Raw genomic sequence first — 24,816 nt, 5'->3', positions numbered from 1 at the left:
CGTATTTGATGGCTGTCATTACCATGCAAAAAAAAAAAAAAAAGGAGGAGGAAAAAAGAGAAAGAAAGGAGGAAGACCTCTGGGGATCTCATTTCTTGCACTCTTTCAAAATACATCATACATCCTGTAGGTCTACAAACACTGCTGGAAGATGCAGTACCCTGAACAACCACAGGGGGCAGACCAGGGCGAGAGGGGGAGGACTAAAAAACACACACCATGGTGAGAGAACAAGATTCTCAGTAAACCACCTCTGTAGCTATAAAGAACCCACGCTGTTCTCAAATGGAAAAGAAAGTGTAGGTGTTCATGCATATACATATAGAACTGTTTCGTGAAAACAGGTTTCAAATCTAAGCCTACATAACTTGACATGCAAAAATGGGGACTGTACTGAGTAGTTTAGAAGGGGTCATTTGACCAGACATGTTTGTTTTCTTACCATACACCAGCAGTGTGTAGTGGTCTGCTGCACGGCCGTAATTATTATGCGCCTGACAGAGGTAGGTGCCGTTGTGTGATTGGCTGAGGCGAGACATATGGAGAATGTTGCCCGTTTTCTCCGCCCTCTCAGGAAGAGTGTCATTCACTCGCGACCACTGGATGTCACGAGGTCTAGAAATAAAGACATTACATTAAAGAAGCCATCAAGAATTTATAAAAGAAGGAACAAGGCATTAAAAGAAAAGCTTGAAAAACAACTTTTCCAAATAATGAGACACAAGGGATGAAAGAGAATAGAAATCAGATCTTATAAAAAAGATGAAAAAGACAGGATTTGGGGGAGAAATAACATTTATTAATAAGTATTTTTGTCTGGTAAAAAATGTAAACAGCCTCAAAACAAATAAGTTATTTCAAACGTGCATTATTTGTGTAAGATAGGATTTGTTTTCAGAAAGCATGTTAAATATATATATATATATATATATATATATATATATATATATATATATATATATATATATATATATATATATATATATATATATATATATATATATATATATATATATATATATATATATATATATATATATATATACTCCCCACTGAATCTCTTTTGAGTAAGCATCTAATGGACACATTACTAACCCATCCTCAAAGAGAAGATTTGTGAATAGCAGTGAAGAGACACAACTGAAAGGGTCACATGACAATGACAACATGATGAATATGGTACATCTGGATTACATTTATACTACACACATTAATGTACATTTAATGGTTGCAAAGTAATTTCTTTATTTTGTGTACCTTGTCAAAGTACGCAGTTTTGGACTGAGACATTCACTTGTATTTATGTTTTGGAATGAATAAGTTGAAAGAATGATTCAGTGACTCATTCTTTAAAGCCATTAAGCTAACTGTTTTGTTTGTGGACAAACACACAGATGCATACGTTGTGTCCAGTGCATTTTTTTTAAACATATTAACTATCATACATTTTTACCATGATTTAGACATCGACCTCAATGCAATTAAATGTTTAAAAGAAGTTCAGATACCAAAAATGTTGTCAGGCATATTTTGAACCAGGACCATTATATGACATTAAAAGACTCTATTTAAGGATCGCAGCGCAGCCCTCAAGAACTCATTAACTCTAATTTTAGAATCTTTACCAGTCTTCTCCACTATCCTTCAAAACACTAGGTTTTATCCATTTAATTAGCAAGAAGTTTTTAATTATTTAAAATTGAATAAAATCTAGTATTATTTTTACTCAACATTACGGTCTTGGATTTATAAAAGCAGTAATCTACTCATGACTGCATTAATCGCATTTTAAGAACGTCTGATTTTTTATTTATTTATTTTTACTGGAAAATAGATATTTCATATACCTTTACATATCTGATATTTTTCAAAGAAGAGAGGAGTAGAGAAGAGAGGATAGTCCTAGCAGATAATACCAGCCAGACAGAGACAAAAGAGCATGAAAGGAGGAGATTACCCAACACACACACACACACACACACAAACAGCTGCGAGGTGATCCACAGCAGCAGGAGATACATGGAAACTGTAGGGCAAAAAGCCTGAGGCTTCAGTTCTGAGCCCACCGCCTGTGAAACGCCTCATCCCTCATCCACCCTGGCTAGAAGACAAGTCTACGTCATCCCCCACCGTAATCCCACAGGACACGTTTAATTACAGCCCTCGCAGGATTCGGCATACAGTACCACACAAACACACACACACACACACACGAGCACAAACGCTGAGGATGAGCCAGCCAGAGCGCCGAGGAATAATAAACACACCTCTCCCACAAATGCAGACTGTGTTTAATTGGTGATTAATGTCGGACGAACATGATCGTAATGGCTTTATAACCAAGCAGCACGAGGCAGTGTACTGTGAGTTCAGTTACTGTAGAGCGGCATCTGGATCCATCTCTCATTCCTCCCATCGATACACTCATTTATCTCAACCTATCCAGAGAGCGGTCTCTCTGTGGGTGGGCAGTCTATTCTCATTTCTCATCACCGCATTCTGTAATCTTCAAACATGCCCCTACAATTAAACATTTACATGTTTCGCACTCTCTTTCTCCCTACCGCATAAATCACGGAGCCTTTCATTTCTTTCTTTCCTTTCTTCACACTGTCATTTCCCCATTTCAGTGCAAAATGAGTGGCAGCTCAAGCGTCCTCTCTATCTGCCCATCTTTCATTTCTGTAGCGGTCCCTTACGAGGCTCTGGAGAGGTTTAATGGCTTTCTGCTCACAGGCTCTTAGGGAGAAGAGCCTCAGTGACCACGGTCAAGCCACAGAAAAAAGACAGACAGAGACAAACATGCCTTCTGAAGGAAGAAAGCGTCTGTGCTCGCTGTGACATTGGAGAGGTTGACAGAGGGACACTTTCTCTTTCAGTATAAGACGTTTAGTGTGGAAAGAGAGAAATGTCCCTGAAAAACTCTGAAGCCTCATTCCAATGTATCAAAATTGGCAGAAAAACACTTGCATCTGTTGTAGCAATAATATTTTCAGTAATGTATTTTTTTAATTGTTCATTTAATCCTCTTTGGTTTTATTTTATTGCATACTGTTATTATTTTTATTACAAATATGACCAGATATTTTTTTAAATAATTAAAACTCATTAAAAAAAAGTTATTTTATAAATAAATAAATAATGGATTAACTGCAATAAAAATAATAATACAATACAATATTTCGTATGATGACTTCAGTCTTTACTACTACTTCTATTCTATTTTCTATTTTATCTTTGTCTGTATTTCTATTTCTATTTCTGTTTAATTTCTATTTTATATAATTTATGAACAAATAAAGGTTGCAGGTGTAATACAAATTATAATGTACAATACCAATTTATTTGATCTTTTTTTATTTTATTTATCTACTGTTATTACTTTTTATTCCCTCCACCTTCACAGCAAAATTCATTTACATCTTCAAATAAAATATTTGTTATTTTATGAATAAATAAATAATGCCATTACTTGTAATAAAACTTCAATTTCCTTTTATTGTATAGCCTACTGTATTATGACTTCAGTCTTTATTGCTACTTACATTAAAACACTAGTTTTTTTATTATTTATAAATAAATAAATGTGGCAGTAATTTTATTAAATATACAATACAATTTTATTTTAGTTTTCCAGTCACTGCTTTTAAGGTGTACTTTGAAATTGATATTGAAGGTGAAATAATGAGAGAGAGACACCGAGATGGGAGGAGGAACAGAGGCAAGGCTCTTCTCTCTCTTATACAGACGCAGGATCATCTTTGTTCAGAGCCGTTATACTTAATTCGAGCTGGATTGAGATGATCCTCTTTTAAGCATTTTTGGAGCATTAAAAGATAAAAGCTGTTCTTGTGGGACCAGTTCAGATGATTAGATTTTAAAGCACATGTTGAAACTGAACTTCATACGCGCTTCCACATCCATCAAAATCTCCCACACGCAACCTGACAGATAGATTCCCAAAGAAAACACACATGCTCTTGTACACTCACAGTGGGTTGCCGGTAACAGAGCAGGTGAGACTGAGGGAGTCTCCCTCTCGGAGGATGCCCTGAGGGGGAATGATTTTCACCGTAGGAGCAACTGCAGAGATGAAGAGAAGGATAGAGAGAGGGAATAAAACAGGTAAAGAGCTCTGTCACAAAGTCTAGTGAACACATACTGTCTTCAATTGCAGTATCCAGACTGAAATGCAAAGTACTGCTTTGGAACAAACACTTGAATACATAACTGAATGCTGCTCTGGACTTTTAATACAGCCAGTGCAAATGATCGTATAATAATTATAACATTATAATAATTATAAAAAATAAACACACATATGAGTACAATATTTTCTTCTTAAACACTTAATTAAACATTTAATCATGATCTATTTATTATTTAAGACTATTTTTATAAACTATCATTCAAAGGCTTGGGCTAGTGTAAATACATTTTTATTTCTTTGCAAGAAATTAATACATTTATTCAACAAGGATGCATTAAACTGATCAAAAATTACAGTAAGTGACAGAAATGTAAAAAATAATAATTTTGAACTCAATAAAATAATCATTTAAATAGATCACTTTTGCTTCTACTCATGTGGCATATGGAGTTTAGGGAAAGATCTGGTGCTCTGGTTAGGTTTAAGTATGGGTTAAGGTATAGGGTTAGAGTTTTTTAATTACAGATGTAACTACAGAAATTAATTATGATTGTTTCAAAATTAAGTAAAATGTAGTTAAAGACAGTTAATATAAAAGTGGGTCCATTGCAATATAGTAAATACGTTAAAAAAGTAACATTTTTAATTGTAATTATATTTTACATTATTACTGTTTTATTGTATTTCTGATACAAATAAATTCAGCCTGGGCGAGGCTTCTTTCAAAAACTTAAAAATAAAGCTTACCAACCTCTTAAAATGCTGCCTACTGCCTACAACTCACTAGTTTTTATAACAGAGCAAGTGCCTCAACACATTTTTAGCAGGTGTCTGATTTAAACTCACTGTGTAACAACAGCAATACACTCAATTTTATTTGAACTCGACTGTCTTTTTATAGAGTAAAGCCCTTCGGATTTTTACAGCAACTTTATGAGAGTTAAGTCCTTGTGTAAAGTTAATATAAGATATTTTTATTGGTTGAAACCCTTCCAGAGTATCACATCTCGAGTGTTTCTGTTAACACTGTAGTGCTGTGTAATGGGATACTGCTGTCTTCTCGTCCTTTATCATACCAAGCAAGATGTAACACAAACAAACCTTGTTAGAGGCTTGCCAAGTGAACATGTTTAAACAGATGGGGCTTCAGTGAGCTAATAACAACCGTTAATCGGTCTAATATGGCGGTAGTCATAGAAACGGGACGGCATTGTTGGCTCACAGTGAACGTCCAGGCTGTAGTGCCGAACTCGCTTCTGCCCCACGAGTGCCGGGTGAGACGCCTCACAGCTCAGCGCAGCTCCGTTATCTTTCCTCTCCACGGGGATACGGATCGTGTTGGAAACACTCACAGTCTTGCCGTTCTCCTGCTGAGAGATCACACCTGAACGAAAAAAGAGAGGAACAGAAGTCAGTTAGCTCAAATTTTTAACAGTGTGTGTTCACATTTTCAGCCGGACATTATTTGCATAGCTTTCATACAAAGGACTGCGCGCTCGCCCTGATTACTTCAAACAGTCTGAATCGGACGCGCTGAGCAATAAACCTTACACACATCGATTGCACAACCACAGAACAGACTCTATTATCCTGCTGAGACTATTAAGTTTTAATTTGATGATGAAAACCGAAATGACAAGGGGCGAGTGAAGGGCAGTAATGGGGTGATGAAACAGACTGAGGGAAGTGTAGGTCGATAAGAGCGTGAGGTCGAACAGAGTCTTGCAGATTTATGAAGATTATGGGTTTCTAACGTGTATTTTACAGAAAGCACTTGTTCAGCTGACCATTGCGACTTCATATAAAAACAAGCGAAATGGCAGCGGCTTAAAACAAATCAATACATATTTCTGGTTGATATGTAATTGTATACTCACTTCGTGTTTTGTTTTGAAGGAGCATGTAAATGGACAAGTGTTCTGCTGTGACCGACAACAAAGCCACAAACACATCCTATCTGGCGTTGTGAGCATTGCCATAGAAACAAATTATTTCTGAGTCAGGAACAGGTTTTGGACTGCTCTCACGTTTCTTCAAGACGTGAACAGCTAAGAGAAGATTCTAAAGCAACAATGTACAATAAGACTCACTGGTAACACTTTATTTTAAAGACCAGTTCTAACTAATAACTAGTAGCTTATTAGCATGCATATTACTAGAATATTAGCTGCTTATTAGGCACATATTAATGCATTTTTCTGCATGACCACATTCTAGAACCTTTAATCCAACCCAAAACAAACTTACTAACTATTAATGAGTAGTAAATTAGGAGTTAACTGAGGTTAACCTAAAGGGTTGTCGACTAATTTATTAAACCCTTAAGACTTTCGTTCATCTTCCGAACACAAATTAAGATACCGTATTTTTCGGACTATAAGTCGCACCTGAGTATAAGTCGCATCAGTCCAAAAATACGTCATGATGAGGAAAAAAACATATATAAGTCACACTGGACTTTAAGTTGCATTTATTTAGAACCAAGAACCAAGAGAAAACATTACCGTCTACAGCCTCTCGCGGTATTGGTTTATTAATATTGGTTCATTTCTCTCGGTTCATGTCAAATTAATTTTGATAAATAAGTCGCACCTGACTATAAGTCGCAGGACCAGCCAAACTATGAAAAAAAAGTGCGACTTATAGTCCAGAAAATACGGTATTTCTGATGCACTCCGAGAGCTCTCGGAATGCATTCTAAATAGCTTAATTTGTGTTTAGAAGATGATTGAAGGTCTTACGGGTTTGGAACGACATGAAGGTGAGTAATTAATGACAGAATTTTGGGGTGATCTACCCCTTGTAAAAGTGTACACTACTGGTGAAAGTTCGGGGTCAGTATTTTTTTTTTAATAATAATAATAGTTAAATGAATTCAGCCTTGGTGCAGCCTTTTAAAAAAAGTTGTTGTCAGCCTGTGTGCTGGTTGGTGAATTAACAGAAGATTTGGTCTGAAACACAGTATTTGACATAAACTTCCTTTACGTAACTCCTACTTGTGTGATATTGCTTAAATATCTTTGATCAGGCAGACATTTAAATTATTTTCACTGAAGCAAAACAGCAGCAGACTAAATTCAAACTGAGCCCTGTTGTACTGAATCTGTCGCAGACAGACACTTGCCATCATTGCTAGAGTGCCAAAACCTACAATCTCGCTCTTTTTTTCCTGTCTCCGTGTCTTTGTCATTTTCTTTCTCCATGTTTTTCCCTTCTTGCAGCCTAAAAACAAAAGCTGGAACAAAAAGATATAGAAAATACGGTGGCAGTGAGAAAAAGAAGGGAGAGAAAGCAGGAAATTGAGAGGTACAGTTAAAAGAAAAGGAATTAAAGGCACAGATTGGAGCTGCACCTGGATCCAGTTCTGTGTGTGTGGGAGTGTATGTGACAAAAAAAAACTTTCTTTTGCACACATCCAAAGGGACCCAGATGGACAGATGCATTTGAAATTCGATAGAGTGACATAAAGCAATAGAGGGGAAAATGTGCCAATGTGCAAACACATGGGGGAGAGGAGCAAAGCGTATCTTCCTGGCTGTCAGAGAGATTAGTTGAAATGCATGACATTTACCGTGAAAATAGAGAGTCTGACAGAGACAAAGCAAATATGCACACAATTAAAGGGGTTTTAAGAAAAGCTGACTCTTTTGTGTTTGTATATGTGCTTATGTGTCTTTCATATTTGTAAGTGCATGTATAGTATAAAAATGTGGCTGCACGGAATGTGTAATTACAAGAATTGTGACATTTAAATTACTCACCTGCGATTTCTCGGCGATCTCGGACCCAGCGCAGGGTGGCTGGTGGTTTGCTCCGCGGGGACACACATGTGAGTTCCACCTCTCCACCCTCCACTGCCTCTGTCTTCACCTCCACCGTTGGCACCTCTGGGGGCACCACCACCGACAGCGTCGCCACCTGGTGGTGTGTGTCATCGGTGTAGAGCTGGCAGAAGTAGCCACCCTCGTCAGATACGCTTACATTAGTCAACGTGATCCGCACCAGACGCTGTGTGAAAAGAACCATCTGAAAACGGTCGTCTTTTAGTGCTGGAAGAGAGGGAGAGAGAGTAGGGATAAGTAAGGATAAAGGAACCACAGGACACGCAAGTTCAAATTAAATTCAAATTGAACCTATTTGCTTTCTAAATGCATCCTTCTAGCCTTATTTTGAGCAATTTCTGTGGTGCGTGTTATTGCAAAGAAGAAAATGTGTCTTTTTAATTTTTAATCAAAATGGAATGACTTTCTCCTCTGAAATGACTTCCCTTTTCCGCTGACGCCCAAATAGGCATTTAGGCATTGTTTTAGAAACCCTATTTCGAGTTTTGTTTCATTCTGGTTTATATCGCCTTCTTTTCACAATGATTAAAATCAAGTCAAGCCCATTACACAAGTAAAATGGGTTGTGGTTGGAAATTCACACTAACTTAAGCAATAAAATGGCTCTGTGAAAAGAAAAAGAGCCATACAAATGCTACTAACTTAACTACACTACCATTCAAAAGTTTTTTTTAAAGAAATTAATACTGTTGTTCCAATGAGGATTCATTAAACTGATCACATGTAACATTAAAGACATGATATGTTTACATTAGAATGATTTCTGGAGAAATGGAAGCTGAAACTGGAACAGAATTGGAATTGGAATGGAATTTTAAAAAACACTGAGACAGAAAATGGAAATTGTAACTGGTAATATATTTCACATTATTACTGATTTCATTGTATTTTTAATTCAATAAATACAACCTTAATGAGCATAAAAGTTTTTTTTCATTAACCTTTTTTTGGCCGACTCTGCCAAACTAATTTTTTCAATTGTTTAGTTGTCAAAAAAAAAAAAAAAAAAAGAATGATTGTGTAAGATATAGGCCTATAAATACTTTGTCTTTCGAGTTTTGTAAGTAACTTCATAGTAAAATAAAATAGTATTACCTTTTAGGTAACAAAGCATTTGTAGAGGCTTGTAGAGTTGCTAGCTACAATCAAAAGGGAATCTTGTAGCTTAACTACTTTTAATTAGTAGTAGTTTTTTTATTCGCAAGTCAAAGCTTCAATTAACTCCTCCAACTCAAACAAGAAAAATCACACAATAAAGATCAAAAGAATGGAGCAACATAAAAAGGAGAAGATGAAAAGGAGAAGAAAACAACAGATGAGGGTTTTTAACTAGCATCTCTCACAGAACAGCTGACACAGAACAACACACAAATACTGAGGGGAAGCAGAAAACAGAAGCATGGAGGACTATTGTTGAAAACCATTTGCGCTTTGAAACCAAGGTGAAAGAATAATCAATTGTAAGAAAATAATAATAATAATAATAACAAATAATGACGCTGGCAACAAAGGCTGGATGGACCTCTTTGGGACAAGATTCACACAAACTGTTTTGTATTGAACAGCCCTAAATACTCCTTTTCTCGCTACTTCCCTTTAAAACTCTTTTTTTGTGGCCGACTGTGCTCTTGAGTGAACCCAGATATTTTCCACACCTTGGCTGCATTTATTTATCAGTGTGGCATGTTGGAAACTGAATGAGTAAGCATTGCAAATGAGTGACTAAATGAGCAAACAAGTGAATGAATCAATTCATGTTTGAATGAATGAACAAGTGAGTGAATGAATCAATGATTCTGAAGAAGTGAGTAAGCTCTTTCTGTGACATGGATCTTCTCACTCAAGCCATGTTTCACGCGACAGAAGTAAAAGAGCCTCACTAAAGGAGATAAATGCCTCCGCTCATGCTAAATGGCAGGGAAATGTCAATGCATTGTCCAGGCCGGTGTCACCTTTAGTCACGCCTCATTTACATAGCTCACAGATCTGGCCAGTCTGAAGGAATCTCATGGAAAGGGCGCATGCTGATAGGCTATTGTATACATGACCGCTGAGGGATATTTACGCCCTGCTGCCTGCTAAAAGACTGTTATCGGGATTCATTAGTTATCAAGCAGAGGTTTTCATTTGCATTTTTCTGTACATTTAGACAAGGGCACTCAAGCAGTAAGAGCAGCCCGGAGCTGTCATGAGAATCCACCGATATTAAAAGCCTAAAGATTGTTAGCAAAAAGTGTGTCTGAGAATAGTGGTGTGAATGGCTCAGAAGAGGGGTGATTTAGCTCCTACAAAATGGCCCAATTATGTGCACTTATAAAAGCAGAGATCACGGATACTAATTCAGCTTTTAGCTTTTGTGGTCCTTTCTGTTTCTAGCAATTTCATTCTTTTTCTCTATTCCCTTTTTTCAGTGAATTACGTATGCTTTCTGAGTCCTTTGCTGAGGCAAGGGTTACAAAGGCAAGGCTGAAAACACATTGCATATCATGTAAAACGAGGGTGACAGAGAGTCATCACTTAAAGGGATTTCAAATTTGAGCGATAGTGACGGCTGCGATGGAAAAAACAAAGGTTATTACATAAAAGGATCTTTAAAAAGGAATTGAAATAAGGTGTAATCAGTTAAAAAGGATTTCAGAAAGACTGATGGCGCCAGTATAAATATATTCCAAAGATGATAAAAGCTAACCAGCATGAAAAGAGACTGCTCCACTGCTAGCACGGACTCCAAGGTTGTGTTTAACATATTTACCACTTACCAGCGCTACAAGAGAACCATTAATGTATATGGAATGTGTCTGATGAACTCAGCGTCACAGAGGGAGTGCTCAATAAATTAATTCTAGTACTTTTGCTAAATAAAAACCAAAAAAAAAAAGAAAAAGCAGCAGCTGCAATGTAATAAAACTGGGAAAGAACTTTAATAAGATCTTTGTCAAACTTTAAATGATGCTTAGCAGACTCTACACTCAGAAAAAAGGCTGTCACTGGGACGGTAGCTTTTCAAAAGGTACTAAAATGCACACTTCAGGAGTAAATAAGGTAGTAAGGTAGCCTTTAAAACTTTTTTTTCTGAGAGTGTATAAAGGTTTGCCATTTTTATTAATTATAATATTAAGTTTAAAATGAGAAAATTGTCGTTATGAGATATATATTGTCACACTTTGAGACAGTTTCTAAAAGAAAGTCAATACTGTGACATGCATTGTATTTTGAGAAAAAGTCACTTTGTGAAATATTTAACCTTTATTTGACCAGGCAAGTTGAACAAGTGGCAATAAAAAGGAATTCAGTTATAAAAAAGTCAATTTGACGAGACGATAAAAGAAACAAAGTTGCAATTACCAGATATAAAGCCATATTGTGAGATATAAATGTGCAACTTTCAGTAAGTTACGATTTTAATTATAAGAATTGAAAGCCTATATTGTGAAAGGAAGTCAGTTATGAGAAGTAGTCATAATGTGGTTTTATTAACAAAGTTCGGGAGGAGCACGATCACATAATCATCCAATTTGGCACAGGTGCGTCTCGTTTAGCTAATCATCTTAACTAGCACACAAGCCTGTATATATATCCAGTCTTCCTACCTCCTGTCCCAGGACAGTTTTTCGGCATCCCTCCTCCACCCCAACTCCTAACTTCTAATCTATTTATCCTAAATTAGGGATTGGGGGAGTTATTTGGGTTCGGGACATTGAAGTGTGCATTGTTGAATTTACTAGTTTACATTCAAATTTTCTTGTTAGTAAATTAGTTTTATACTGTAAATTTGAATGTGTCTTCTGTAGATTTGTTTAAAGTTTTTTCAGATTTTTTTTTATTCTGTCAAACACAGCTACCATAATTACTTTGTAAAAACTATGAGATTAAAGATCTGTTAAGCATAGTATAATGCAATGAAATTTTACACTTCGTTTCATTTAAGAAAATCTTACCGTGAAATATAACAACACAATTGCAAGTAGTCAAAATTGTGATGTATAAAGTGACACAATCACAAACTCACAATCACAAGATATAAAGCCGCATTGTGAGATACAAAGTTGCATTTCTGAGAATTTCTTTTGAATTAAACGTATAGTCGCAATTATGAGAAATAAAGTTATAATTTTGAAACAAAGTTGCAATAAAATCTCTATTGTCAGATGTATTGTGTTTTATATTTTGATTGTTTACAGTACGCTCTAAGAAAATTTCCCAACAATTGGTCCTGTATAAGTAATATGAACAAGCATATTTAAATAGGAATGCCAAAAAAAGTGTAAAAGTTTAAAGTGATGTCCTTTTATGAGGTTTTTAAAAAGATCCGCTAATGACTGCAAGTGAAGCGGTCACCTCGTGTTCCATTGAAGAATAGCGTTTGTCTGCGTGGATTCTGGATGACCACGATGGAGCCATCATAGTTCTGGAGACGACAGGAGATCTGTGCCGTCCCCCCCTCCAGCACGGTCACGTTCTCAGCCTGCACGGCCTGCCCCCGCACTGAAACACAGAAGGGTCACAGAGTCAACGCACAACTCCCATTTGCTGCAATTAATCATATATAAAGAGATTTTTGATGGACAGAAGGAGACAAGATGGCAAACGGAGCAATTTTGAAGATAGGAATACCTCCGTGACCAATTAACACCTCACTCACGTAACTACCTTTGTGCTTAGAAGTGTGAACTATGCAGAAGAAGAGAGACAGAGCGAGTGAAAAAAGCAAAATAATGAGAGACTGACAGATAGACAGAGACAGCGAGAGGGGGAAAAAAGAAAGAAAGGGTCCTAATTAAGTGCTGGTAAGACCAATAGCATCGTTATCTTTATCCATTACTGTGGGCTGACACACTTCTCTCTTCCATCTGCTCGCTCTGACATCCACCTCGTGAAAGTGCCGGTAATGATGGCTCTTTTTCGGGCATGAACTCGGATCAGTCATACGCAGGGAACACAGAACATCTAATGGCACTTTCACTGCTAAATCTAATTGAACGTAACATCTACTGCATGTTCTGGGTGATGCTCATGTATTGTTGATGTTTATTTTAGCAGGATATAGAGGAGCCGAACATGAGGTCATCACCGCTGGCCCGTGCAAGCATGCTGCTGGATCCTTCAGCACATCATTAGCCGTGTTCTTCCAGGAAAGCCTGTCTCTGGAGGACTGTAATGATTCGCAACCCTGACACCAAGGCACTGCGTTCTTCAGCAGAACTGACTCGATCTGATGACATCACAACAGATCACTGGGGAAAACTGTCACATCAGCTGATTCGCTGAGACCTCATCTCCTCCATCATTCCACTCAGCTAGCTAGGACAAGATGTCTGACATGCTCAGACTGGCATGTTACAGACGTGCTGTATGACAGGAAGTCTGTACATAGCTTGAGCTTGGAACAGTTGATGGAGTATTGTGGAGGTGAGTTATTTCACACTATAACATAATAATAATGTGGAGAATGTGAAGAATGTTTCGACATCTATAGGCACTCATGGTCCAAGGGCTGATTTTTATTATAACTAACATTTTCCTTTTTTTCCCGTCTGATATTGTTATATGAAGATCACATTACAACTGCCTTGAAAACTTTTCCTCACCATTTTCTAATTTGTTTCTACATTTATAAAAAAATTCCAGATCAAATCTGTCTTGGAAACATTTCCTCACCAATTTCTGATTTATTCACGCATTTATTATGCTTTTATGTACAGTATAGATGTTTATTATTTTATAGACCACAAACATTCATCCAAACTTATTTACATTTATTCTAATATAATTTTAATTATCATAACCTAAAAAGTGAAATAAACAAATAATTTCAATATTTATTGTGAGAATACTCCACTAGTTGCCACTAGTAAAATTAGTGCACTTGTTTACCACTTTTTTTAATATGAAGGTCATATCAAAACTGTCTTGGAAACTTTTTCTAATGAAAACGTAATTTTGAAATCATAAAAACAAATCATCATAAAATCATAATGCTTTTCAAAAGCCTTCTATGCATAGATTGGATTGTATTGTTTACTTTAAACCACACCAGAATATGAAAAACCATAATAAAACATTAATTGAACTAGTTTTACCACAGTTGCTAGTGTACAAATAACAAAACCAGTGAAACTTTTTTCCTTTCAAAGTTAAAAGTTGAAGTGACGATGTCCTCCAAACATTTTATGAGGACATCTTGGTTATAGACCAGAGGCTAAATATCTCTTAGAGGAACAATTAGGATTATTATGGAGTTTTTGCTGAAAAGCGACAAAAGAGAAAGTTCAGGAGGGAAATAAAGGAGAGTCTATAAAGGCGCTAGCCGTCACCCGTTGGCCCGCTCGTCTGGCTTCATTTGAATTTAATCCTGTCAGGCTCTATCCATCTCAGAGCACCCTTGTCTTAAATTCAGCGTGGAGGGAGAGCGGGTTAATAAAACATTGACAGGTGAGGTATTGAGCTGAAATCAAGAGGCGAGAACAGGGAAGAAAATGAGAGACAGTGACGGAGGGCGTCCTGAAATCTTGCACAATTGCCATTGTAATTGTAGCCATTATTATTTCTGTCCTCCGCATCAATATTGTGATTCATATCACGACAATCGGCACCACCATTGCTATCCCAATTATTATTCTAATGACTGTTATTACTCAGCACTCGGGCGTCCGCAGACTTGGCCGCCATTGTTTTAATGGCTCCTAATTGTTTCAACAGCACTATACATCAAGAGAAGGTCTGTGAATGCATGGGAGGCAATTAAAAACCCAATTCAAACCTAACAGAACTCAAACAAGTGTGGCCAAATTCCCAACAAAAGTAGCTAAATGCGTTTGATTGAGAAGTCAAACAAAACACGGCTAATTGAGCATCCGTTAAATGCACTCTACCGCTCGCCAGCTGTCTCCTCTCCATGTAAATGACCGGAATGAAGGTACGGAGGGAGGGGAGCGTGCCGTGACGCCAAAACGGCATTCGAGAAACTCGCCAACTCGCTGACGGGGGTGGAAGGACTACGAGCGAGATTTAGAGGGAGGCACGGGGCCGGAGGAAAACAGCTGCCGGTTTGGGACGCGTTCGCAGCTGCCAGGAAAACAGCGGAGGGGCCACCGGTCGAGTCTGCTAATACTTGCGTGGGAGATGTTTGCGGTCGTATCTGCATCGTGGGCACGGGAGTTTATGAGCACCGACGGCAGGGCTAAAACCACTAGAAACCGCAGATGGGTTCATCTTGACCCTATTACAAACAAACCATTATAAAATATACAACATGCTCACAATTGGATTAGGTGTGAAAGTGGAGAGATCGATAAGAGGCTGGTGTACTGATGCTAGGAGAAGCAAATAAATAAAGTAGGCTTGCTGGGGGTGGTGGGGGTGGGATGTAGAGGAGAACTTCAGAATTTGGCCAGATGAGGGCGATGTATCAATACACACAAACTGTACAAATCCTAATGCTGAAGAAAGAATAAACACACAATGAGTTATTGAATAAATAATGACTTTAAATGTAAATATAATATACATATGAAATATAAATAATAGAGAAATATAAATAATAGAGACTATATAAATAGAGTAGTAAATAAATGAATAAATCATGGTAGTTCAACAGTAGAGTAAGATGGGAAAAGTTTATGCTTGACCATAAACTCAATGATTAATAGTGACCTTTTATCTGAGCATCAACATTTGTGAGATTTATTCCAATCTGAAAAGTGTTTTGGTTGTAATGTAATTGTGTTTCTCGTTGGATAATCGTGAATTGATTTCATTTTGGATATTGAACGTTTTAGGTATATTTGTTAACAGAAGATATGTGGACAGTTGCAGATTTAGATTTGTGCAGTAACAAACTTTTATAAAAACAAGTTACAAATAGACCCCTTCTTACAGGAACAGTATGCACATGTCCCGCCCCTCCCGCTGGAAAGCCAATCATCTGCTTTTAACAGGAACATTTAAGCCTATCGCCTGGTTCCACTGACGTATGTGCACAATTGAGGAACCCTTGCGCTTCATAGTAAAAGTATAACCTGTGGGGAAAAAGGCATTTTAAACCTTATTTTGGGGCAAAGTCATAACATTTTTTCAGTGGTTTTTATCATATTTCTCTGCTGTTTCTATACATGCAGTTTTTATGTCCCGGTGACCAGTGAAAGTGCAGTTCTGACTCTAGGCCCATTTATTTAGATAGGAGCATGGTCTTTTTAGTCTGAAATAGCCGCCCGGAGGCATTGCCAAGATGGCGGCCGAGTGGCACGACTTGCCTGAAAGGACTTTGCTTATTCAGTTTTGGGTGAACTGTTCCTTTAAGGCAGGGCATCTTTCCCTCTCTTTCCCTACTAAGAAAGCAGCCATGAATTATGGAGGTGAGTTCAATTTAGTGACTTGGTAGAAGGCCAGATACAGTACAGGCTTATGAGCAACCGACCTGCTTGAGATTAACCATCTGAATTACAGCATACAGTGGAACCACCAGACGCCCTCATACACAGAACGTAATCATACACACACACAATTATAAATCTCAAAGAATGAGCAGACAACCAGGCAGATAAAGATAAATCCTAAGAGATCCACGTCAAAATGTAACAATACTAGAGCTGTTGAGACATTAAGACATCCTTTGATTCTTTCCTTTAATCCAGTTTCACTGCAGTCCATCTGCTTCGCTCTGTGAGCACCTGATACCTTCGGAACTCATGAGTCACTCATCACTTTTTTTGTTTTATTTGTCCAGCCAACCTGAAGATCACAGACGTCACCTAACCTGATGTCTCAGGTAATCAGTGAGCAAGCAGCTTTGGCTGAAAAGCTGACGGAATAAGATTCCCTGCTGCTATATTTATATCTCTTTCCTTCACTTTGTGGTCTAAAATTAAAATGATCTCTCCGAAGAATCTCGCTCTCTGCCTATCATACGTAGTTTTGAAAAAAACATTCACACCATAAATAAATCGTAATCCCTTGCAAATCCCCTCTCTTCTTTTATATCTCAATCTTCCACTCTCTTATTCCTGGGCTTTCCCAGTTGCATCTCCCTCAGCACATTGTCTTTTCTTTATTCCGGCATATTTCTATACCCTACCCTTCTTTTCTTTTGTTCTTTTCTTTTCTCCGCTTTCTGCTGCTCTCTAAAACTCATAATTCCCTCTCCTACCGCATGCTTTTCCTAGCTAATCTCATTCCCTTCCGCTTTTGCACCTACACAGACTCCCCCACCTCCTCCTTAACATCAAACCCCATCTCTTTCCTTCATTTTTCCCTCGTTTTTCTTGTCTTCAGTCCCTTCACCCTCACACTAAGCTCTCTTTTCCTCTGTAACCGGCTTCATCCGTCACTTGCTTCCTCTGGTTTTCTCCTTGCAACCTTCCCTAACTTTTCCTCCGTGTCTCTTCTGCTTTACATTTCCTTTACTTTCCTCCTCTTTATCTCTCTGCCATGGATTCCTCATCATCTCTTTCGTGTTTCTCCCGCTCTTTGCTATCTCTCCGGCAAGGGGCCTGTTTATTTCCATCTCTCTCCTTCAGAAATGTGATTTGTTCTGCAGATCAGACTTGCAGTATAATCATCCTGCTTTGTCCGGGCGAGCGAGAGAGAGCGGGAGAGAGGAGGAGCGGAGGGAAAAGGGGAAGGAGGGAGTGAAAAGGACATGCAAAAGGCAAAGAGAGGAGAAAATGGACTGAACATCCATCTCTTGTCTCTTTGTTCCACTCGTCTAATTACATCCATGTTCTTGCCTTCATATATTCTCTGTCATCTCTAACCTTACTCTAAAGCTGCATGCTACAAAATTAAGAGTTAGTTGAACTTAAAAAATAATGAAGGACATGCAAATGGCTTTCCTGAATGCATTTACTTAATTATCATAAGTAATTATTTTAAGTTAATGTCTTGACTGAACTGGAAATGTCAAACTGCCGTAACTTAAAATCTGCCATCATTATAATAACTGGCTTTTTTTCCCTTTATTAAATAGTTTAACATAAAGAACCGAATAGACTTTATTAAGATAAATACAGATATTTCAGTCACCTGTAAAATAAGTTTTATTTTATATGGAGCAGGTTTACCATTACACCAATTTGTGATCACATGACCAGCTGAATAATACTCAGTTTAGTCCGGCAACCTCACTGTTACTGGACCATTTTACGTTTAGAATCAAATGTGATACATCCACACCACTAGGTGTCAGTAAATCCAAAAGCAACAACTTTAACGAAAAGTTATATATAAGATCACCATGAAGTGATACAAGTAACTAACAAACTCAAATACCAATTTTTTATACACTTTTACTATGCTTTTAAAATAAATATTAATATAAATAATTAATTAATTAATATAAAATAAATAATATAATAAAATATTATTATTAAATGTATCACATTAGAGAGTAAGTCATGCCGACTAGGAATAACATAAGGATCATGGTAGAATAAAAATCTTTGGGTAAACTATTCCTTTACAACAACAAAAAAGAAAGCCAATGAAAATATTTGGTTATTTTCCTACAGTATTTACTGATCTAAGATCATTTCGGTGTGCCCTGAAGCTTCAAAGCTTTCTTTACTCGTTCATTGTCTGTTCGTGGTGTTTATTCCCTTTTCCATCGCTCCATCTGTGATTTCTTGTTCCTGTTCTCCCTTATCTCTTCCCCTCACCATAACCGCTGCGCTCTCTTTCTTTTGACCTTCATGTTTTACGCTGCTCTTTTCTATCACCATATTTCAGTCATATCACTCTCTCCTCACTCCATTTCATCCCTCTCTTTTCCCCTCCATCCATCCATCCATTTATTTCTCTAGACCACAGCGTTCAGGTCATCCAGTCCCTGATATACTTGGTTTCTTGATGGGTGTGTGTGTGTTAGGGGACATTTGTTTGTTTTGGGAGCAGAGCGGAGATCCCCGTGTGTTCCTATTGCAAAAAGGTGGAAAATTTCCTGTAAATTTTGGAAACATTTCAGGATTTCTTTGGAATCTTCCAGGGATTTTTGAAAGGTTGACAGAAATGTACTGGAAATTTTGCAACCCTATTCCTGACACACTGTTTCGAAAGCACTGCAGAGACATTAGTCAGACATAACAAAGGGAGCTTACTGAAAATTTACAGGGCAATTACACCAGGCTAGCCTGGGAGAGTTAGCCTACGGCCAGCGCAGAAATCCAGACCGCCACAATTCCTCGCATACACACACTCATCTTGTCAACCTGGCTCCCATCCCCAACAACATCTCACATTCAACTGCTAGAGAAAAAAACGCTTTATTGGCGAGAATTACATAACAGCATATTCTGCCATGGCTTAAGACCCATTCTTTATCTCTCTCACTCACACACATACACACATGCTAGTGCAGAGAATGGCTTTTTGTTGCTGAGATTATGAATATACAGCAGGGTTCAAATGTCTGAGACCACTGAAATTGCTTCTATTTAGCCTTTTTCTAATTTAATAGTTTTTCCATTACAAATTATATTATCAGCATAACAGTTTAAATGAACCACTGAATTGAAAATTTCATTAAGTGACTTTCCAAATGTCTAAGTATTTATACTGTATGACCCCCATTCGCTTTAATGACAGCAGCACTCAGGTTGCATGAACTCCACACGTTTGTTTAAAAATTTATGATAACTGAATAATAAAATCAATAATTTTTAAATGCTATAAGTGAATTTAGGCATCACAACCTTATAATGTACAACATGGATTTTCATTTGTAATTATTATTATATAAATTAATACTGTTTTTTGAAAGATGAAATGTTCAATGTTAGATGAAGGCAAAGGTAATCTCAGTGTGACCACAAGCATCTAAAATGACTTATCCGATATTTCCAAGGATGACCAATGTATTGTGGATCCGTAAATAGTTGTTATTTATTTTACATCAGACCATATTTATTTCAGGTTTGAATTAGACCGAGGACTTCTGCTCCTGCTGTAAATGTGGTCCAGCACCCCAGATGTGATGTTATTAAAAGGTAGAGGAAAACAGCAAGAGAAGTCTGAAGTATAGACAGACTGTCATATCAACCTGAGGTAGTGAGTCACCGAGAACAGGAGCAACAATGTCCTTGCTGAATTATAAGTGCACATATTCTGGGAAAAACAGCAATTACTTCATAAAATGGCCAATCTCGGGTTTCCTTGAGGTACCTCTTGAATACATGTTCTCTTTAACTGCAGAAATCCCTGAGTGAATTTGAGGTTATCCTCCATAAAGCCACTGTCATATCTCCTTCCTTCATTCTTGCCTTTCTGTGTCCCTACAGAGTCTGTATTTCTGCTCATTCCTCCCGTTCTCCTGATTGTTATACTGCTGATTCCTTCCTCCCCAGTGTTCCGCAAATTTGAATGGTTTTATTAACAATTCCCTCTCAACTTCCGGCTCTTGTTTTATAACTCTCCTCTTTTCCCTTCTTTCTACAAGATGTCTGTTCTCTGAGTTTTCCACATGCTGTAACTCTCCTTGGCTTCTTCATATTGCCCTTCCTATGTCAGACTTCATCTAATGAGTTATACAAGTTATTATTCATATAAATTAGTGCTTACAGCAAGTAATCATTTTCCCAAGTAGTCAAATTTCCCCTCTGTAAATAAGAGGTTGTGTAACTCGTTTCTGCTAATTTTTAAAATGACAAATCATTAACTGAGGAATAATGCAAGAAACACATCAACACAGTGCATCAATTTTCCTATTACTCAAATAATATTTAAATTAATTAATAGTTACTTTCCTATTAGTAACATGCAGGTTTGTATCATCAGAACTCACTACATGGTGAGTAAATCAGCATCCAATTGCATGAGTTTTATCACTGAGGAAATATGTACATTTATTTTTATCAGACGTCCTCATCAGAAACAATTACCATCCGAATAGGGTGGCAGTCTAAATTTGGTCAATTCAAGAAACATCTGGCTGTATCAACAAGTTCACTGACTCAAATTTCACAAATTGATTGATGAGTGACTTAGAAGCTGCATAATATTCAACTCAGGACACTCAAGATGATAATTATTAATGCTATGAACAATATATGTAAATGGTTGACATTAAAATGCTATACTAGATGGATGAATAAATACAAAATAAATAAATGCTCAAAGTGAATTCATCCTCACAACAACATTATGAGATCTGCTAAAGGCAGCATTTATCAGTGTTAAATTATTGGCATTAAAGTGAGCATTAGATAATATTAAAAGCAATGGGAAATTAACATACAATAAAAGATTATTCAGTTCATTTATAAATAAGAGGCAAAGTGTTTTTATTTAAAACACAGCAGCAATCTAAATGTAGTCAATTCAATCGAATGGATTCCATCATCATCTACCCACTCTCACGTCGCTCCATGCTCATCTGCCCTTTTTTTCTGGTGGAACACAAAAAGGATCATTATCAAAATGTCAAATCTTTTCCATTCAATGAGAATGCGGGTTGATCACTAGCTGTCAAGTTCTGATGCAATTTTGCTTGCTTTATTTCAAAAGAGCCTATTAGGTCGGGATTTGAACCGGGGTCTCTTTGCATTGTAAATGAAAACTCTATTCTATCTTTCATTTACATATCCAACTGGTAATTTGTAAAACAAAACAAAAAAAAGTTGTATGTATTTTCTTGCCTAAGGCACGGCGTGAGTCAAGACTTCCTCTGGTGCCCATTTTAAAAAGAGAAGGAAAAAAGTGCACGAGACCACTATTTTCTATCTTTTTGTCTTTGCTCCACACTCCTCTCTGATCCCTCAATCATAAATCTGCCAGCTGGCTCGGCCTCCATTCTCCTCTCTCCGTATCCTCTTTTCTCTTCACACACGCGCATCTCTTCGCTCCTTCCCATAAATTATGTTCCTCTGAGGCGGAGTGAGAGACAAGGACAGAGAGAAGTGTCTAAGGAGACGGGGACCGGCGAAAATAAAGAGAAAGCGAGAGGCCGAGGCCGAGATGAGAAGGATGAAGAGAAATGAAAGTACCTTTGGGTTTCATAAGGTTACAGACAGAAAGAGAAAGATTCATTTCAAGGTGTGCTGAGGAATTACCGAGAGAAACGAGACAGATGGAGAGGTAAAGCAAGAAATGTGACGACTCACGGCAGAGGGAGAGCAGAACGAGGGATCGCAGCAGAAGGGACGGGGTGGAGGAGAGGAGGAGAGATCGCTGGCCTCGTCTCATTGTGTATTGAGGCTCGGTAGCTGATCAATGAGGCCTCTGTGGTTGATGACTGCACAATTCAGCACACGCAACACAGCTGAAACCGCAGCAAAATTACTACACTGAACACCAGTGCTCTTAGAGCGCAGGGTTACCTAAATCACTTTAGCGGCTGCCTTTTAATCCTCGAGCAACTAATATCACATGCGATAACAACCAACCGAAGGCAGCTAATTAAAATTATCCTCCACATTCAAGAGTAAAAAGAAACTCCTATCGTGTGGCAATTTCCACACTTAACTTTGCCATCAAACCACTTATTAGCACTCAAAGACTAAACGCGAACATAGCGAACCCTAATTGAGTAGTCGTTTTTAGATAATATCATACTTGTTATGCAGAAAGCTGTTGTGTTTATATCTGAACTGGTAGCCGGCTAACCACATCACAGGTTTAAATCCCACGAAAGCGTTCACTTATGAAATTCTTGTTTTTCTCCTCACACCTTTTTGAGTTTGTTTTTCTCTTTCGAGATGAGGCAGAGCCTGCTGAGATTCACCCCGTCATGACGTGCACCTCGGTGCCAGAACGACACTGTGATACCGCAAACACAGTCTGGCTCGCGGAAACAACCATAAATCAATGCGCTATCTAGTCTGCCAACTGTTTTCACCAGATTTGAAATGAGTATTTAAACTTTAAGAAGTTAAACAAGCACATTTGCGTGACTTTAGGAAGGGCTGCACGCAACAATGGAAGTACAGACAGGCGATCATATATCCAAATCTATAACTAATCTGACATGGAATTTAAGTTGAGATTGCATACCACACATCTATGTATGAAATATTAAAAGGTTTTTCCTCTAAAACACTGAAAAGCATGTGCAGTAGGAACTTGAAGAACTGGCTCAGAAGTCCAAAATGATCCCTAACAAAGAGCAATGTGTTATCGCACTATGAGCGCAGGCGTCTTAAAGCTCAGAGCAGCCAATCATACTAGTGTTCTAAGCACACCGTGATACTGAGCCCAGCCGGGATCCTCACTAACACACACAGTGATTGGCAGGGCTGATATTCACTGTGTGAGAGCACAACTTCAGATCTGTGCCTCAGGTAACTGCCTGATTCCATTCGATTTTCCCCAAAGCGTCACACAACTTCCCCTACTTCCACCAAGGTTGAGTCAAAGTTAATCCATCTCTCCTTTCCTTTCCTCCCTCTCTCCTTTCCTTGAGCAGTCCACTGGTGGAAGATCCTCTGATTCCTTCAAGTATTGTTTCTTTTCTTCCTCGTAGTCCAAAACTCCTTGAGTAATCTGCCTGATGTTTGTATAACCTCTCTCGAAAGTGCACAGACACAATTTGGGAGATGACCCTGGTATATATACTTGAGTGTGTGCGTGCTGGCAGATGCATATCCCACATATCGTTATTTTGGTAAAGGGCAGGGGAGGGTGAGAGTCCACAATAGCACTCATTCAGAAAGCAAAACAGTCAGCGAGTCAATGAGCTTCACTGTCTTTCAGTCTCACTTCTACAGTTGGTTGTGTTTTGCCAAAGTTCTCTGGGTCATCAGCTTCTTTCTGATCAGTCTTTATCTGTCTGGAATACAGAGAGTGTTCACAAAGTCACGAGGGGATGTTCGAAATGAATGTGTCTTGTTTTGCGACATGCTGTACATTCTGTGCCATACTAAGCTACGTGCGCATAAATGCATGAGTCTGTGTGTATTCATGTGTAAATAGTATCCAGTGTGTGCACAGGGGACTGAGAGAGAGGATAGCAAGATTGTGTGAATGTGGACAGACTAGTCAATTAGTTGATTGATTCAAGGAATTCAACCCAGGTTCTGCATAAATTTTTTTTAAAAAAAATACATCATCCATACATACATACATACCTGTTCATCTACCTACCCATCCATTTATTATCCTATCTAGTCAATAACCAATCTATCCACCCAAGCTAACCCCTTACTTATCTATCCACCTATCCACCATCATATCCATCCATCTACTTAACCATCTACCTACCCATCCATTCATCCAACCATCCACCCATGTACCTATCCACCTTAACTAACCTACCTATCCACCAACCTAGCCATCCATCTATCCTTTCATCCATACAACAACCTTTCTACACACCCCCTTCTTAACTTCCTACCCATCCATCTACTTATCTATCTACCTATCCATCCATCTATCGACTTACACATCCATCTCTTCATCCATCCAACTACTACTACTGAATACTGTATAAATATATGTGTATGTGTTTGCTGGTAACACTAACACAACTAGCTGACTATTTTTCGGGATGACTCCTGACTACATCCCTACACAGCCACATCCCTCTGTTTAAAAAAATTGTCACTTTTGTTGAATCACAGGTGTCATTTAATTTCATACCCTCGCCCTTATTACGCTTTATTACTGCTGATGCGGCTGTGTGCATATTCATTACAGTTGTGTGCTGCACGAGACTGTGTCCACAGTCCGCTTTCCTGTTTCTCTATCCTCATTTGCATCCCAATCATTTAATTTCTCACTGGCATCACACCAGGCCAAATGTTGCCAAAGCACTTAAGGGACACGAGTTAACAGTTGCATGAGGGTAATGTTAAAAACTCATGCATGCCTCATACACACTCTGACTGCTTGTGATACCGT

The 24,816-nt window shown here is 38.0% G+C and overlaps 1 protein-coding gene across 4 annotated transcripts in view; it reads right to left on the bottom strand.

Moving 5' to 3' along the window:
• The window catches only part of cadm4 (cell adhesion molecule 4), a 129,197-nt gene that overhangs the window by 16,295 nt on the left and 88,086 nt on the right, over positions 1 to 24,816 (bottom strand). For 2 of the 4 annotated variants that reach the window (XM_026285049.1, XM_026285053.1), the window contains exons 1-6: positions 14,865 to 14,904; positions 12,331 to 12,477; positions 7,912 to 8,199; positions 5,373 to 5,534; positions 3,993 to 4,083; positions 443 to 615 (exon numbers count right to left, since the gene is read on the bottom strand). In XM_026285049.1, coding sequence (XP_026140834.1) covers positions 443 to 615; positions 3,993 to 4,083; positions 5,373 to 5,534; positions 7,912 to 8,199; positions 12,331 to 12,477; positions 14,865 to 14,889 — 886 coding nt within the window. In that variant the 5' untranslated portion in view covers positions 14,890 to 14,904. Of the gene's footprint in view, positions 1 to 442; positions 616 to 3,992; positions 4,084 to 5,372; positions 5,535 to 7,911; positions 8,200 to 12,330; positions 12,478 to 14,864; positions 14,905 to 22,082; positions 23,519 to 24,816 lie in introns of those variants that run through there. The other 2 variants (XM_026285050.1, XM_026285052.1) reach the window with 2 other exon arrangements.

This window comes from Carassius auratus, chromosome 16 (assembly GCF_003368295.1).
Source record: "Carassius auratus strain Wakin chromosome 16, ASM336829v1, whole genome shotgun sequence".
Taxonomy (NCBI): domain Eukaryota; kingdom Metazoa; phylum Chordata; class Actinopteri; order Cypriniformes; family Cyprinidae; genus Carassius; species Carassius auratus.
This window is presented reverse-complemented; position numbering and strand designations above follow the sequence as displayed.